A 12739-nucleotide genomic window follows, 5' to 3' on the forward strand; every position below is an offset into this window, starting at 1 on the left:
TAACTCAACATCAGCTCATCTGCATATTCCCAGGGAACACATAAGCACCCAAGGCTTCTTCTCTTCTCTATCCAACTCCAGCCATCACAGGACTTGACACTCTCGTCGTTGGATCACCGTTCATCCAACTCTCTCTGCTGTGAGAGGATTTAACGGAGGACACATCTTTCTACTTTTTGGATTTTGCCATTTTTGTGTTTCTTTGCTAAGTTTAGGCTTGTCAAATTGGAGCAATGCAATTCACATGACATAGTTTAGACTAGTTCTAAGCATCCCGTTTTTCTTTTTTCTTCTCCAGAGGACCTCTGACTTTTTTGACTGCTCTATAGGGCTTGCTGCTTGTTCATCTGATTTGGTCAACCTGAGTGTCAGAATGCCATCCAGGGAGTCTTACGAGGTCCGGAAGGGAGAGAAGTCTTTGGTGCACAAGGCAAAGCAGGAGGCCAACCAGCAGGACATACTGGCTGCTGCTCTGGGGATGAGGATCTCAGGACCCCAGAAACCTCCAGCCACTATTTGGCAGCCTCTCAAACTGTTTGCCTATTCACAGCTCACCTCGCTGGTCCGCAAAGCCGCACTGAAGGATAACAGCCTGCCGCCCAAGTACGAGAAAGTCCACAACTTCAAGGTGAGACAAAAAATTGCCACAGGAAGAGCAGTTGCATCTCTTCCTCATGCCGTTCCACTATGAAATATTGCTTCTATTTCAGCATGTTGTGGACAGGTGGCGTTTTTTTGTATTAGGTTCCTATACTGGCAGTTGGCCACCAGAATGTCTGTTCAGGGGGTTATGGGGCGAGAGAAAGCATGAGAGAACAGGACTGTGTTGGGTCTTTCCACTGAGCCTTTTTCTAAAGGAAATCTGTTGGGCGGTCTGTGGTCCACTGTTGTTGGTTTGAGTACCAGATGGGGAGATTAGGCAATGAAGGGGGGAAACAGTGGATGAGTGGTATTCCCATTAGGCTCCAGTCATCAGACTTGCTCTGGTTTGCTCTGCTCTGCCTGTTTGGGTAAGTTAGTTAATGAAGTGGGGAGCTGGGGGAGAAACATTCCCTCAAAGGCTCTCGAACTGCTGACACTCACAGAGCTCATTCTTCTTGCTTCCCTCCTTCCTTATTTATGTATGTATTACTATGCCAGCCAGTCCATGCTGAATGCTCCATTTCACCATTTTAAGGGTCTGTCACACATTTAGCTCAACTGTTTCAAGCTCCCTCCTCCACAGGAAGCAATCTGAGCTGATATGGTTAGTGTGTAATAGTTAATGACAGAGCATTTTAATGAATAATTATCCTGAACCTTGTACACGCTAACCTGTACAGCCAAGATATCTCTTTGAAGATATGATGACAAAATATGATGAAAAAAATGTAAATGTGATTTAAAAAAATCACCAAATAGCCAGACTTAACAACCAGTGCTAAATTGTATGAATTTATTCAAATTTTCATTGTTCCTACGTAAAGAGCGACTGCCTTTAAAAAGCAACGAATCTCTTTGAAAATGTGACATCAATATGAGTCAGAAACAGTTATTTTAGTGTCAAAATTGACTACAAAGTGTAAATAGGATAATTTTGGTCACAAGGTCTTGTTTAAAACAGAGTTTAGAACATAATGTAACAACGGATAAATGACGGTTGGCTTTGATTTGACGATGTTCATTTTCCCACTAACATGGTGTGAACAGCTGCAGTGATAGCTCTCTATCCAATAGCAAAGACAGTGAGACAGACCTGCCCAGCAGCCCGACTTTGTTTACATAAGGCAACACGTCACACATTTTTTGACTTGAGAAATACTGGACCAAACACTCTTAGTTAGATGTAAAATTGCGCAACTTAAACATCCTCTGCAACAACAAAAAAACGTCAAAATAAAATGCCACATGGGTTGTTTTCAAAGGGATTTGTTGAATTTTAAAGACAGTAGCTCTTTAAATACTCAAGTGAATAAGGTTTTATTTTCCTGTGAAGCCATGAATCACAAAATATATTCTAACCTTCCTGCCAATAGTATAGTCTGATGAACTCACAGGTCATCAGACTTGATACCATTTTACTGTGATGAATTGTTTTACTGCTAATCCTCTCATGCTGTCCCTGATCCCATAATGAGTTAACACACAGTATTGGTGATGGCCCTAGTATTTCTCACCTCACATAAAAGGGCCATTATTCCCATTGTCGTGTAGGAAAACACCTCACAGGGAGCCCGCTCTGCCTCCTCCCAATAGGTCTGGATCAGGCACCCCTGATTGGCTGAGCTGTTGTTATGTTACCTGGCGGAGAGAGAGCTCCCTTCCTTGCTTGAGCAACCCGTTGCCGTAGCACATTTCCATGACAGCATGCCCCCTCACACTGGCACGGCGTCAACAGTGCCCACCCATCCTCCCCGCTCTCCACCACCACCCCTATTCAGCCTGGCCACTCATTAACAGTTTGAGTAGATTAGGCATCCTGTCAGATTTGACTGGGCTCTAAACGCCCCTCATCTCCAACACACACACAATCTGGCTAGTTTAAGACGCCAGCATTGTGGTGTCTCCAGGGCAACCTGGGGAAGGTGTGGTACCCATGTGGTACATAACTGCAGCATCTGACTACCATCCTCTCTCTTTGTCTCTCTTTCTATCCTCCAGGTCCACACGTTCCGGGGACCTCACTGGTGTGAATACTGTGCCAACTTCATGTGGGGGCTGACGGCTCAGGGAGTCAAATGTGCAGGTACGTACTGTACTATACTTTACAGTAGACAGCCACTGTACAGCTGCTGCTGGTTTTACTTAACACCATGCTGTTCTTTATTTATGTAAAGGACTGATGTTTTTCTCACCCCAGTATGTGGGTAACCTGGTTTTTAATGTGAGTGTAAGTGGGTGTCATATTGAGTCCCTTAATCTAAAATCCCCACCAATATTTGGGGAACAGATTAGAGGAGTTGTGCAACGGAGTAAAATGAGGACTCAATATTGAGGATTTCCTGTAATAAGTACTTCTCACTAACATGAATGCCTTGCTTTAACAGAAAATTATGTGGTACTGTACGAATGAATGAGAGGTCCAGTTGATGAGTTTTGCTAATGACGTTACTATGCCACTGTTCAAATGACAAGCTTTAATGCTATTGTTTTATACTGATGCAGCTCCCATATTCCCACCTAATGGACAAAGCAATTGTTCTCCACTCGACGGCAGACGTATATGCACTCTATATGCAGTCTATATATTGATCAGCCCATTATCATAATGCACAGTGGCGTCCAGACGCAGACTGGCTTCCTCTCTCTGTGCTCCAGTTGCAGTAGAAGTGGGGGGTTGAGAATGCCTCTGTGGATTCATGCTGAAATTCTCCCTTGATGGTCTCGGAATAGATTCCCATTTTTAAACACGCGTACACCTAGGCCTATCTATCCAATCAGGGCAGATGTTACTAGCTGAATGGTTTTGCTGCACTGTGAACAATAACGATCTGATATTGTGTAGCAGCCATTTACATTGAATGTACAGTATAGTCATGAAATTGTTTTGTTCCCATCTAAGGGGTTATTTTTCAATTGATTCAAGGTATTGAAAAGATTTTGCAGCGTTTTTATCACAGGATATTAGGCAATAATAAGTGGTTTCATGATGCTAGGATAACAACACCAGAAAATGCAGCATAAGTGGGGCACCCATGAATGCAGCACGCAAAACGGCTTTCATGAGCTCATATTGCTGCAGTGCTTGCACGCTTTGCGATATTATTGATCTCTAGAAATGATTAACTAATTAGCTTGAGAGCAAAACTAGTGCACTGCAATTTCGGGTATTGTCATTTAGGCACATGGAAACATAGATGTTTTATCATGGTTTTCTAGAAATCAGTCGTTTTCTGGTGTTCATCATTCCTGAATAAGGCCGTAACGTAGACTGACGTCTGTTTTTAATGTATTATTGATGGGACAAAGTGACCTACACTTATATCTGTGCGAGCCGCGCCATGAATAATTGATGCGTTGCTTTAGAAAGCAGCTGACAATCGGATGAAACGTGTACGTATAATTTTTCATTCCTTTAGACTAAAGCCATGGCGACCAGAATCTAGGACAGTGAAGTCTTATGCGATGTTTGAATTTGCGTTCCAAAAATGCGCTCCCCCTTTCTTTCTGTATATGTGAAGTGTTTTTGGGCGAGCGCCAGGAAGTCAGCCCCTGCCAGTGCTTGTTGTGCCACATTTCCTCATCAGAGGACGCCCCCCCCCCCCAGCGTCATACCATCATGCCAGTGAAGAAAAACAAAGCTGGCATGTCTCTTTAATGAGGAGCGGGACTCCGAGCGCTGGGAAGGAGCTCCATTTCCACCCGCATTAAAATTCAGCAGGCAGAACCAGAGAGCTAGGTCACACAGCCCAGTCTCTGTTCATCCTCATTCTACCCGTGGTGGAAAACAACATAGAATAACTAGCAACAGGACAATGTGTTTGTCTATATGCTGCTGCCATTAGAGATAGTAAAATAGAGAAGCATTGGGGATCTCAGGCACAGTAAAGGTTAGACAACATGATGATGTGTTGATTGGCCACCAGTGGGACCAGCCCCTCACCCCACTCCAGTGTCAGACCCTTTTAGCCAAATCAGGGCAGAGCTCATCCTCAGTGGAGTGTCTTTTCCTCGCCATGGCGGTAGAGCTGACAGTGCAGTAAAGCAGTGTCTGTCTGCAGGCTCCCTCTGGGCTTTCCCACCCCACCTGGAACCCAGGGGCCACCAGTGTGTGTGTGTGTGTGTGTGTGTGTGTGTGTGTGTGTGTGTGTGTGTGTGTGTGTGTGTGTGTGTGTGTGTGTGTGTGTGTGTGTGTGTGTGTGTGTGTGTGTGTGTGTGTGTGTGTGTGTGTGTGTGTGTGTGTGTGTGTGTTCACATGCACAACACCAGTTTAACAGCCATGTGGCTGGTGAGAGGCTGCCCTCTATTACGCTGCCTGTCTCATACCATTAATAGAATCATCTCTTAAAGGTAATTACATTCCTGCATCAATGCATATGAATAAAGCCTGCTGAAATTTCTCTGGGGCCAATATTAATCAAAATATGTGTAGCTATTTCTCTACATCGTAGTCTTTTTGTGCCTTTAACAAAAAAAGTGTGATTTGATATTTGAGGAGCAACAATGATGACATATTTCTCTCTGAAACACCATATATTCATAGAAAAAAACATCTGTGAACAAAATGCTTATTTCGAGATGTAGTTGGAATACTATAATGCACAATTTTTTGTCAAAAGTTCCTCTTCCAAACTGGGAGAAGGCAGAGAACTGCTTAAAGCTTGAAGGAGCTGGCCCATTTAAGTCTAGGAAACTAGGTCTAGTGTAGCCCGCAGCGTCTGAATCGCTGCCTGCACGGCCATTGTGTGCGACCCCAGATTCTGGAGGAGAATGGAGCATGCAGGCCTGAGTCTCCCTCCTCCAGGCCACATTGTTTTCAGTGCGCCTCTAATTCCCTCTAAAAGCCTCTGTTACAAAGCGAAGAAGGAGTCGCTGTGTCGGCTCTCTGCTGTGCTCCCTGCAAGGTGAAACCTGTTCTGAATCTGATGCAGGCAGCTGCGCCTCAGGCCCCACTCACTAGCACCGAAGACAAAAGCACTGGAGATGATCATTGAAACTACATATTCACTGCTTAGAAAAACACAAATAAGGTTCATGTTGTGCTACAAATCTCTGTGACAAAATACGTCTAGAAGGTTTGGGTCATTTTTTATTTTTTGTGCAGATTAAAAACAAACCAAGCCACATAGTAGAATCCAGAATACATTTGGTAGATATAAATTTGGTAGATATAAATTTGGTAGATATAAGATCAACCATGGTTGAATTTGTTATGACTTACTTTGATGCATGAATGGCACGCTGTCTGGATGAGGGATTGTTTGTGGACCTGTGTTCCATTCCAGTGTTCAAGGTGACTCCAATAACACCCCTGGCAGCTGACCAAAGAGTGAAGTCATCAGCCAGGACAGAATTCTCCAGTGGTCCAATGACATTCTGACTCCAAATATTGATCAAGAGCATTTAGGCCTTAGCAAGCAAAAACGAAACCAAGCCAGTTGACAAAAAATGAAATTAACAATCTGGGGGATGCAGACTATTCATGGTACACTTCAATGTTAATTCTGATCTATTTTTTCTCTGGAGGATATCATTGGAAGATATCATTGGATGATATCATTGGAAGATATCATTGGATGATATTATTGGAATTATATCATTAGAAGACATCCCTCTTAGGTTGTCCATTCTGACTCTCCTCTTTTCTTTCAGATTGTGGCCTGAATGTCCACAAGCAGTGCTCCACTATGGTACCCTGCAACTGCGTGCCAGACCTGAAACACATCAAGAAAGTATACAGCTGTGAGCTCACAACTCTGGTGAAAGCTCATAACACCAAGCGACCCATGGTGGTAGACATGTGCATACAGGAAATCGAATCAAGAGGTGAGCAGAAGATATATAGCCATGGCCCTATTGAAATAGTTGGAAATCCCACCCTTCTTGGAAATCGCGCTCCCTCTTTCCCTTTCAGGAAATGTTATATTTTGTGTGTTTCAGTAATGGATGGATGCATTTTTCAATCACCACATGTACACACACCCAATTAAGAGCAGGTAACAGGAATGGAAGGATGGAGGATTCTAATGTTGGTCCTTTCCATTAATTTGATGTGGAGAGCCAATGGGAGGCCTGGCAATTGTATACAATGGAGGATTGTGTAGTGTTGCTGCTGCTGTGTTTCAGTTGATTGCATTCCAGTTGGATCACTCAACGATGTAGAAGCCTCATTTCTACCTCATTGTCTAGCCCGGTAATCTATGTCTGTAACTAATGCTATATTGGATTTATGTTTTTATTCGTTTTACTCAATAATGCAGAAAACTATTTGCATCTGTCCATGTTATTCCCTGTGTGCTATTGTAGATCTTTTCAATTTCTCATCCATATGGAAGAGCTTAATGACATTTTCTGTTGCCCAAGGTCACCGCTGAAGGTGAATTTGGCTGTATTTATTCTGCTCTTGAGTTGAATCCGTGTTGGATGTCCACTCCAGTCCTATGTTATGTTATGTAAATGCAGCACTTGTCATTAAACCTCTCTATCCCTCTGTCATAGGGCTGAAGTCTGAAGGGCTCTACAGAATATCTGGATTCAGCGATTCAGTCGAAGATGTCAAGTCGACATTTGACAGAGGTATGTCTTCTTTTGACATCCTATGGTTCTGTCCGGGTGTTAACAACCCCCTCGGGTGCCTCTCGCAGCGTCCTTATCAGTTCTTAGCGCCTCCGTGTGTGCTCAATGTGATGGTTTTAGGTCATGTTTGAGTTAAATGTTGACACTCCGATGTGTTTATAGAGGCAGTATTAATGGGAAGGCGACACATTTGAGGAGGGATTAGTCTCCATCTGGGAGAGCACGGCTTTTCCTGACGCGGTCCAGTCACAGGATGTTTAGCCAGGGCCAGGGGCCAGCTCTGGGGATGGCAAATCATGAGACGAGTCCAACAACCGTAGCTGACCGAAATGTAATTTACCGTAGAAATATAATTTACCTCCAACTTCATTTGGCTATTACAGTTAAAGAGGCAGTTAGAAATAGTCTGCCTCATTCTCTGCCCAGTACAGTATGAGTTTAGAGATGGACCGGGGGGAACCCTGGAGCTATGGGCTAAATCTTAGCTAGACCAGTGTGTGGGAGATCACACATGACAGAGTGTCATTCCAACTCACAACACTGTGATATGTAGACCCTCAGCAGAATTAGGCCATGGCCTGCTCTGGATGTAGAACCGAGGGAAAAGTAAAACAGGCCAGGCCAGTCAAAACAGAGAAGTAGCCTAGATTTCATCCCCCACAGTGACACAAGCCCTTTATTCTTCACTTCACACTACGCTGAAAGCACGCCATGCTGCTTGAACTCAATGTCCTTGAGTTCAATCAGCAAGAAAATTGTAACAGTGTCTTATGCACATCCAACCAGTCCTTTCCTCATGTCTAACAATGTGTTATATCTCTTCACAGATGGTGAGAAGACAGACATCTCTGCCAATGCCTATGAAGATATCAACATCATCACGGGAGCACTTAAACTGTACCTCAGGGATTTACCCATTCCTGTCATCTCATACGACGCCTACCCCAGGTTCATCGAGACTGCAAGTGAGTCTGACCTGAGCAGCTTTTTCCTCTTCTCTGCCAGTTAAAATGATGCATAATTGTTTCAGTCACGCACCAGCACCATGGAAAATGTACCATGCAAGAAGAAATGCCATTGGTGTGCTTTTTCATATCTGTGGTTGAGTTATGTAAATCCCTCAACATTAAAGCCATGACGCATGATGGAAGTGTTCAGTGAGCATTTATCCTGCTCTTCCTTTAGCTTTTTGAGTTCTCAAAGATGATTCTGCAAAATAGAGACTTTTTAAATTTATATTGCTGTGCTTTACCGCATTTCCACTGTTTATGTGTTGCTGTTTACATTCCTGGGCATTTCAGTGGAGAATGTGCTTGCATGCAGGCCACATAAAATAAGCATCAGATCCTCCTTTACGTTTGAAGTTCTTATGGTTCCATTTTAGAAAATGACTATTGTTTGGTAGTCAGTTATATGGAGTTCAACAACAACTTATCTTGACTGTACTCTGATCGTTCATGCTAGTGTATAGTTTCAGTGAGAACCATTGAGCATGGATGTTTAGAGGTTCTGAGAGCCTGTCTTGTGGCCGCTCTGCTTTGACCTCATTCTTCTGTTTGCTTCTCAGAGCTGGAAGACCCAGAGAAGCGGCTAAAGGCCTTCCGTGAGGCTCTGGAACTGTTGCCTGCAGCACACAGTGAAACCCTGAGGTACCTCATGGCCCATTTAAAGAGGTGAGTTTCTCAACAAAACGATTCGCTACCCTGGTGATATGTAACATCATGTTTGTGTAACTGAGACATGGTTGTAATTGAATGCTCAGATGTTCATTTTCAATGGGTTTTCAACATTCAGCTGTTAATTGTCTGTCCTTGATGTGTCTCTACTTCAGGGTAACGTTGAATGAGAAGGACAACCTGATGAATGCAGAGAACCTGGGCATTATTTTTGGACCCACTCTCCTGCGTGCCCCCAACCTGGACGCCATGACGGCACTCAACGACATCCGCTACCAACCGCAGGTGGTGGAGTTCCTCATCAAAAATGAAGACATCCTCTTCTGAAAACACACACATCCATCCTGCTAAGATAAGGAAGACATCCTCTTCTGAAAACACACATCCATCCTGCTAAGATAAGGAAGACATCCATTCTGCTAAGATAAGGAAGACATCCTCTTCTGAAAAACAGACACATCCATTCTGCTAAGATAAGGAAGACATCCTCTTCTGAAAAACAGACACATCCATTCTGCTAAGATAAGGAAGACATCCTCTTCTGAAAACAGACACATCCATTCTGCTAAGATAAGGAAGGAAAGAGACAGATTTTTTGTAAAACAGCTTGATGCTGTCTAAACACTTTTTGTGCAAAGACTTGAAGGAACTTTTCTATTGCATTTGTATTACATATGAATCTTTGTAATTACATTTGTGATACATCCGTTTCCACTCCCAGTTAAGCAATGCTGAACCTTACTTTTTCTTCCCCTGTAATGGGTGTGGATGGTGATGTACCTTAAACTTGCATGTCTGTCTCCCCATTTTTGTCGGGGCTTGTGTAGAACACTGATGGACCAGACTTGGCCATGTCTTTATTTTGTGTAGCTTTGTAGCGGTAACCTAGCATGCGATAAATATTGTGAAACATTAACCAGGTTTCCATCCAACCTTTTAATGCGTGTAACGTACATGTCGGATAAAACATTTAATGACAGGCCTGATGGAAACAGATCATTTGTCGGTAAACTTGCCAAATGTCAACAAAACAAAATACGCTAGACAAGGTGGGACCTTTTCGTGTCGGTAAAATTAATTATGTGAGAAATGTTGGTGGAAACAATTTTATGCGCAAATATTGATATAATAACCATCATATCGAAGTAAACTTGGAGTGGTTGTGTGGTCCTCCCACTAAAGTTGTGTGGTCCTCCCACTATGACTCGTAGGGAAAGCATGCAGGTATTTTTATGTGCAATACATCATCACACACAGCCTTTTATCCACAACAAGTCAATTTGATGGAAAAACATCTCTGGTGGGAAAATGCGCATAGTGTTTTTATGCGTATTTTTGCATATTCGCATGAAAATCTGTCACCAATTGGATGGAAACCTAGCTATAGTTACTCTGCTATTATTTGTCATGTAGATTTACAGTATCTCCTGCCCGGTTGCCCAATGGGCAATTGTTTTTGTGAAGCATTGTATACCTGGATGTGAAATAGACTACTGTATCTTCTCTGAACCTTTGTAATGATCTTTGACTGATTCTGTCTTTTTTGCCTTTTCAGCTGTTTTAGAAGTATTTTTTAGGGGAAATGCAAAGCCTCTTTCAATCAGAAAACAATCAGTGGACCTTTAAATGTTCTGTTACATTTGCCTGACAGTCAAAACTGTGTTGCATTCAAACTGTTACATTTGTGCATTTAATGTTTGTTATTTTTTAAATATTTTTGTACTTAATTTGCGCATGTAAACGATAATTTATTAAACCTTGCTTGCTGAAAATGAACCTGTTTTCTCTGAGTCATCTAAATTGTTCCAGTAACAATGAAGCTGTTGAATAAGCATTTAGTGCCATGTGTGTTCATTTTAGAATATGGTAAATGTGTCCAGACACCAGTCATTGAGGTACATGGCATGCTACATTTGCGTGTACTTGCAAAATGACCTTGACAAAAGGGGCTGTTCCTCTCAATCTGCATATTAAGAGTGACAGGCAGTGCTATAGACGGCCCAGGGCCCACGTGACCGTATGCAGCATCCCCTCCAAATATGCGTCAATCACACTGATTCGCTCTGAGATGAACACAAAACCCACAATACCTTTAGGCACGGCCCTGTCTGCATTCAGGAGATTTTTAATTGCTGGATACGTATGCAAACATTGTCCCTTGGGGTTTATGCATTTTATGTTTAATTACCCCACAAGCAATTTCTTTCCACACAATTTCCAAAAACCTGTCATGCCTTATCTTCTTCACTAGCGGCTCATTATAAGATCAAACTCTACCCTTGCATTTAAACTGGCAGTGAACAAAAACTGTTGTTATTTTGGTTCATGTGTTTGTCCTGATTGAGTTTCAGACACTTTCCACTGGAGGTCCTACTGGGCAGTGTTTACTGGTGGAGAACCACAGCCATCCTGAATGACAGCAGCTGGCCTCTCCTAATTTAATGTGAAATCCCATTAAATGCTCTGCCATTGTTCTCAGTAGTAACTGTGGAAACACTACGCTTTTAGGTTGGATTATTAAAAGCCATAAAATCTGACCTGGCTGCCCCAAGCTTTTCTGTGTTTAACACCTCATGCTTTCCCATTTTGTAGTCAGCCTTTTGTGGCTTCATGCTCTAGTATGGTTTATACCTGTTCAGGAATTCTTGACATCTTTATCACTGGGCTTTATCGTTTACATTAGGTTGAATTAATGGTGAATGAATTCACATCTAGTTTCGGTTGATTGGTCAATAAAAGTGTAATTTACTCGAATTCATACAGCTTTTTCAGCTGTTTATTATAAATCCATCTACATTAGCTGCAGCCAAGAGACCAAGAAACTCATCTAAACGTTCAGACTGCTGCTGTGATAATGTCATGACAGACCTCTCTTCATGCACATCAAATAATATTTGCTACAATTACCATGGGATGGCTGATTCATACTCACATTAATTAATCTACATTTTTTTGTGCTTCTCATCCATGAGATAACTGACCTTTTTTTGTTGATTGGATAAAGCTGTGTGACATTTCCTCCTGCAGAGGCTGACCTACATTTCCAATTTCAAAAGACATACTGAAACATTCAGCTCAGACATGTGACGTGAACATGTAGTATGTAGATGCAGAGCCTGTCCTGTGGATATTACTGCTTCTTCTCAGATTGTTGACAGCTAAACTAGTAACATGTTGATTTCTGAATGTGGAAATGTGCTATATTTCTGCTTTACACCATATTGTAGGAATTGGGGGACAATGTTTAAGCTGCATAGGCCTACACTGAATAGAATTGCATCACCAAACACCCAATACTAAACAGCCATTCCATCCCTTCCCCCACCCATCATACCCAGAAAACAAAATGTATATGAGACAATTGATCTACTGTAAAATACCTTTACAACATCAAAGAGCTCTTAGAAGAGCTTTAATTGAAATTCATGTAAAGTAATAGAATAGAGTGATTATAAATATAATTTTATCTTCAGAACATAAACAATACACGTAACAATACACTGCTATTTTTGGGGCGAAATATTATGTACAAATATCCCAGTAACACACATAATCATCTCTGCCATGGAAAGTGTCATCTACATAATCTGGCAGGGGGCAGAAACATGCAGCGGGAGATGCTCAATGCTCTGCCATCCCCAGCAGATGTTCCACAGACACCACATTACTATTATTCAGATTCAGGTTAAGAGAACATTTTAATCACATGTAGAATAGAGAGTAAAATAGGAGGTCTGATTGAGAGAGATTCCCGCAGGGCTATAGAATGGCTGACTCCTGCTGAAAGAAAGAACTGTGTCTCTACTGCAACGGCAGGACGACACGTTCTCACTGCCTGACCTTGATGA

General features: G+C 42.4%; 1 protein-coding gene across 1 annotated transcript; it reads left to right on the plus strand.

Moving 5' to 3' along the window:
- Positions 1-363: 363 nt before the first annotated feature.
- LOC120063822 (N-chimaerin-like) lies at positions 364-10001 on the plus strand. The gene is made up of 7 exons (XM_039014135.1): positions 364-628; positions 2641-2725; positions 6292-6465; positions 7138-7215; positions 8043-8180; positions 8783-8888; positions 9047-10001. Exons 1-7 carry the CDS (start codon positions 374-376, stop codon positions 9216-9218), a joined length of 1008 nt encoding a protein of 335 aa, XP_038870063.1. The 5' UTR covers positions 364-373; the 3' UTR covers positions 9219-10001.
- The last annotated feature ends 2738 nt before the right edge of the window (positions 10002-12739 follow it).

Source organism: Salvelinus namaycush, chromosome 19, assembly GCF_016432855.1.
Source record: "Salvelinus namaycush isolate Seneca chromosome 19, SaNama_1.0, whole genome shotgun sequence".
Classification (NCBI taxonomy): Eukaryota; Metazoa; Chordata; class Actinopteri; order Salmoniformes; family Salmonidae; genus Salvelinus; species Salvelinus namaycush.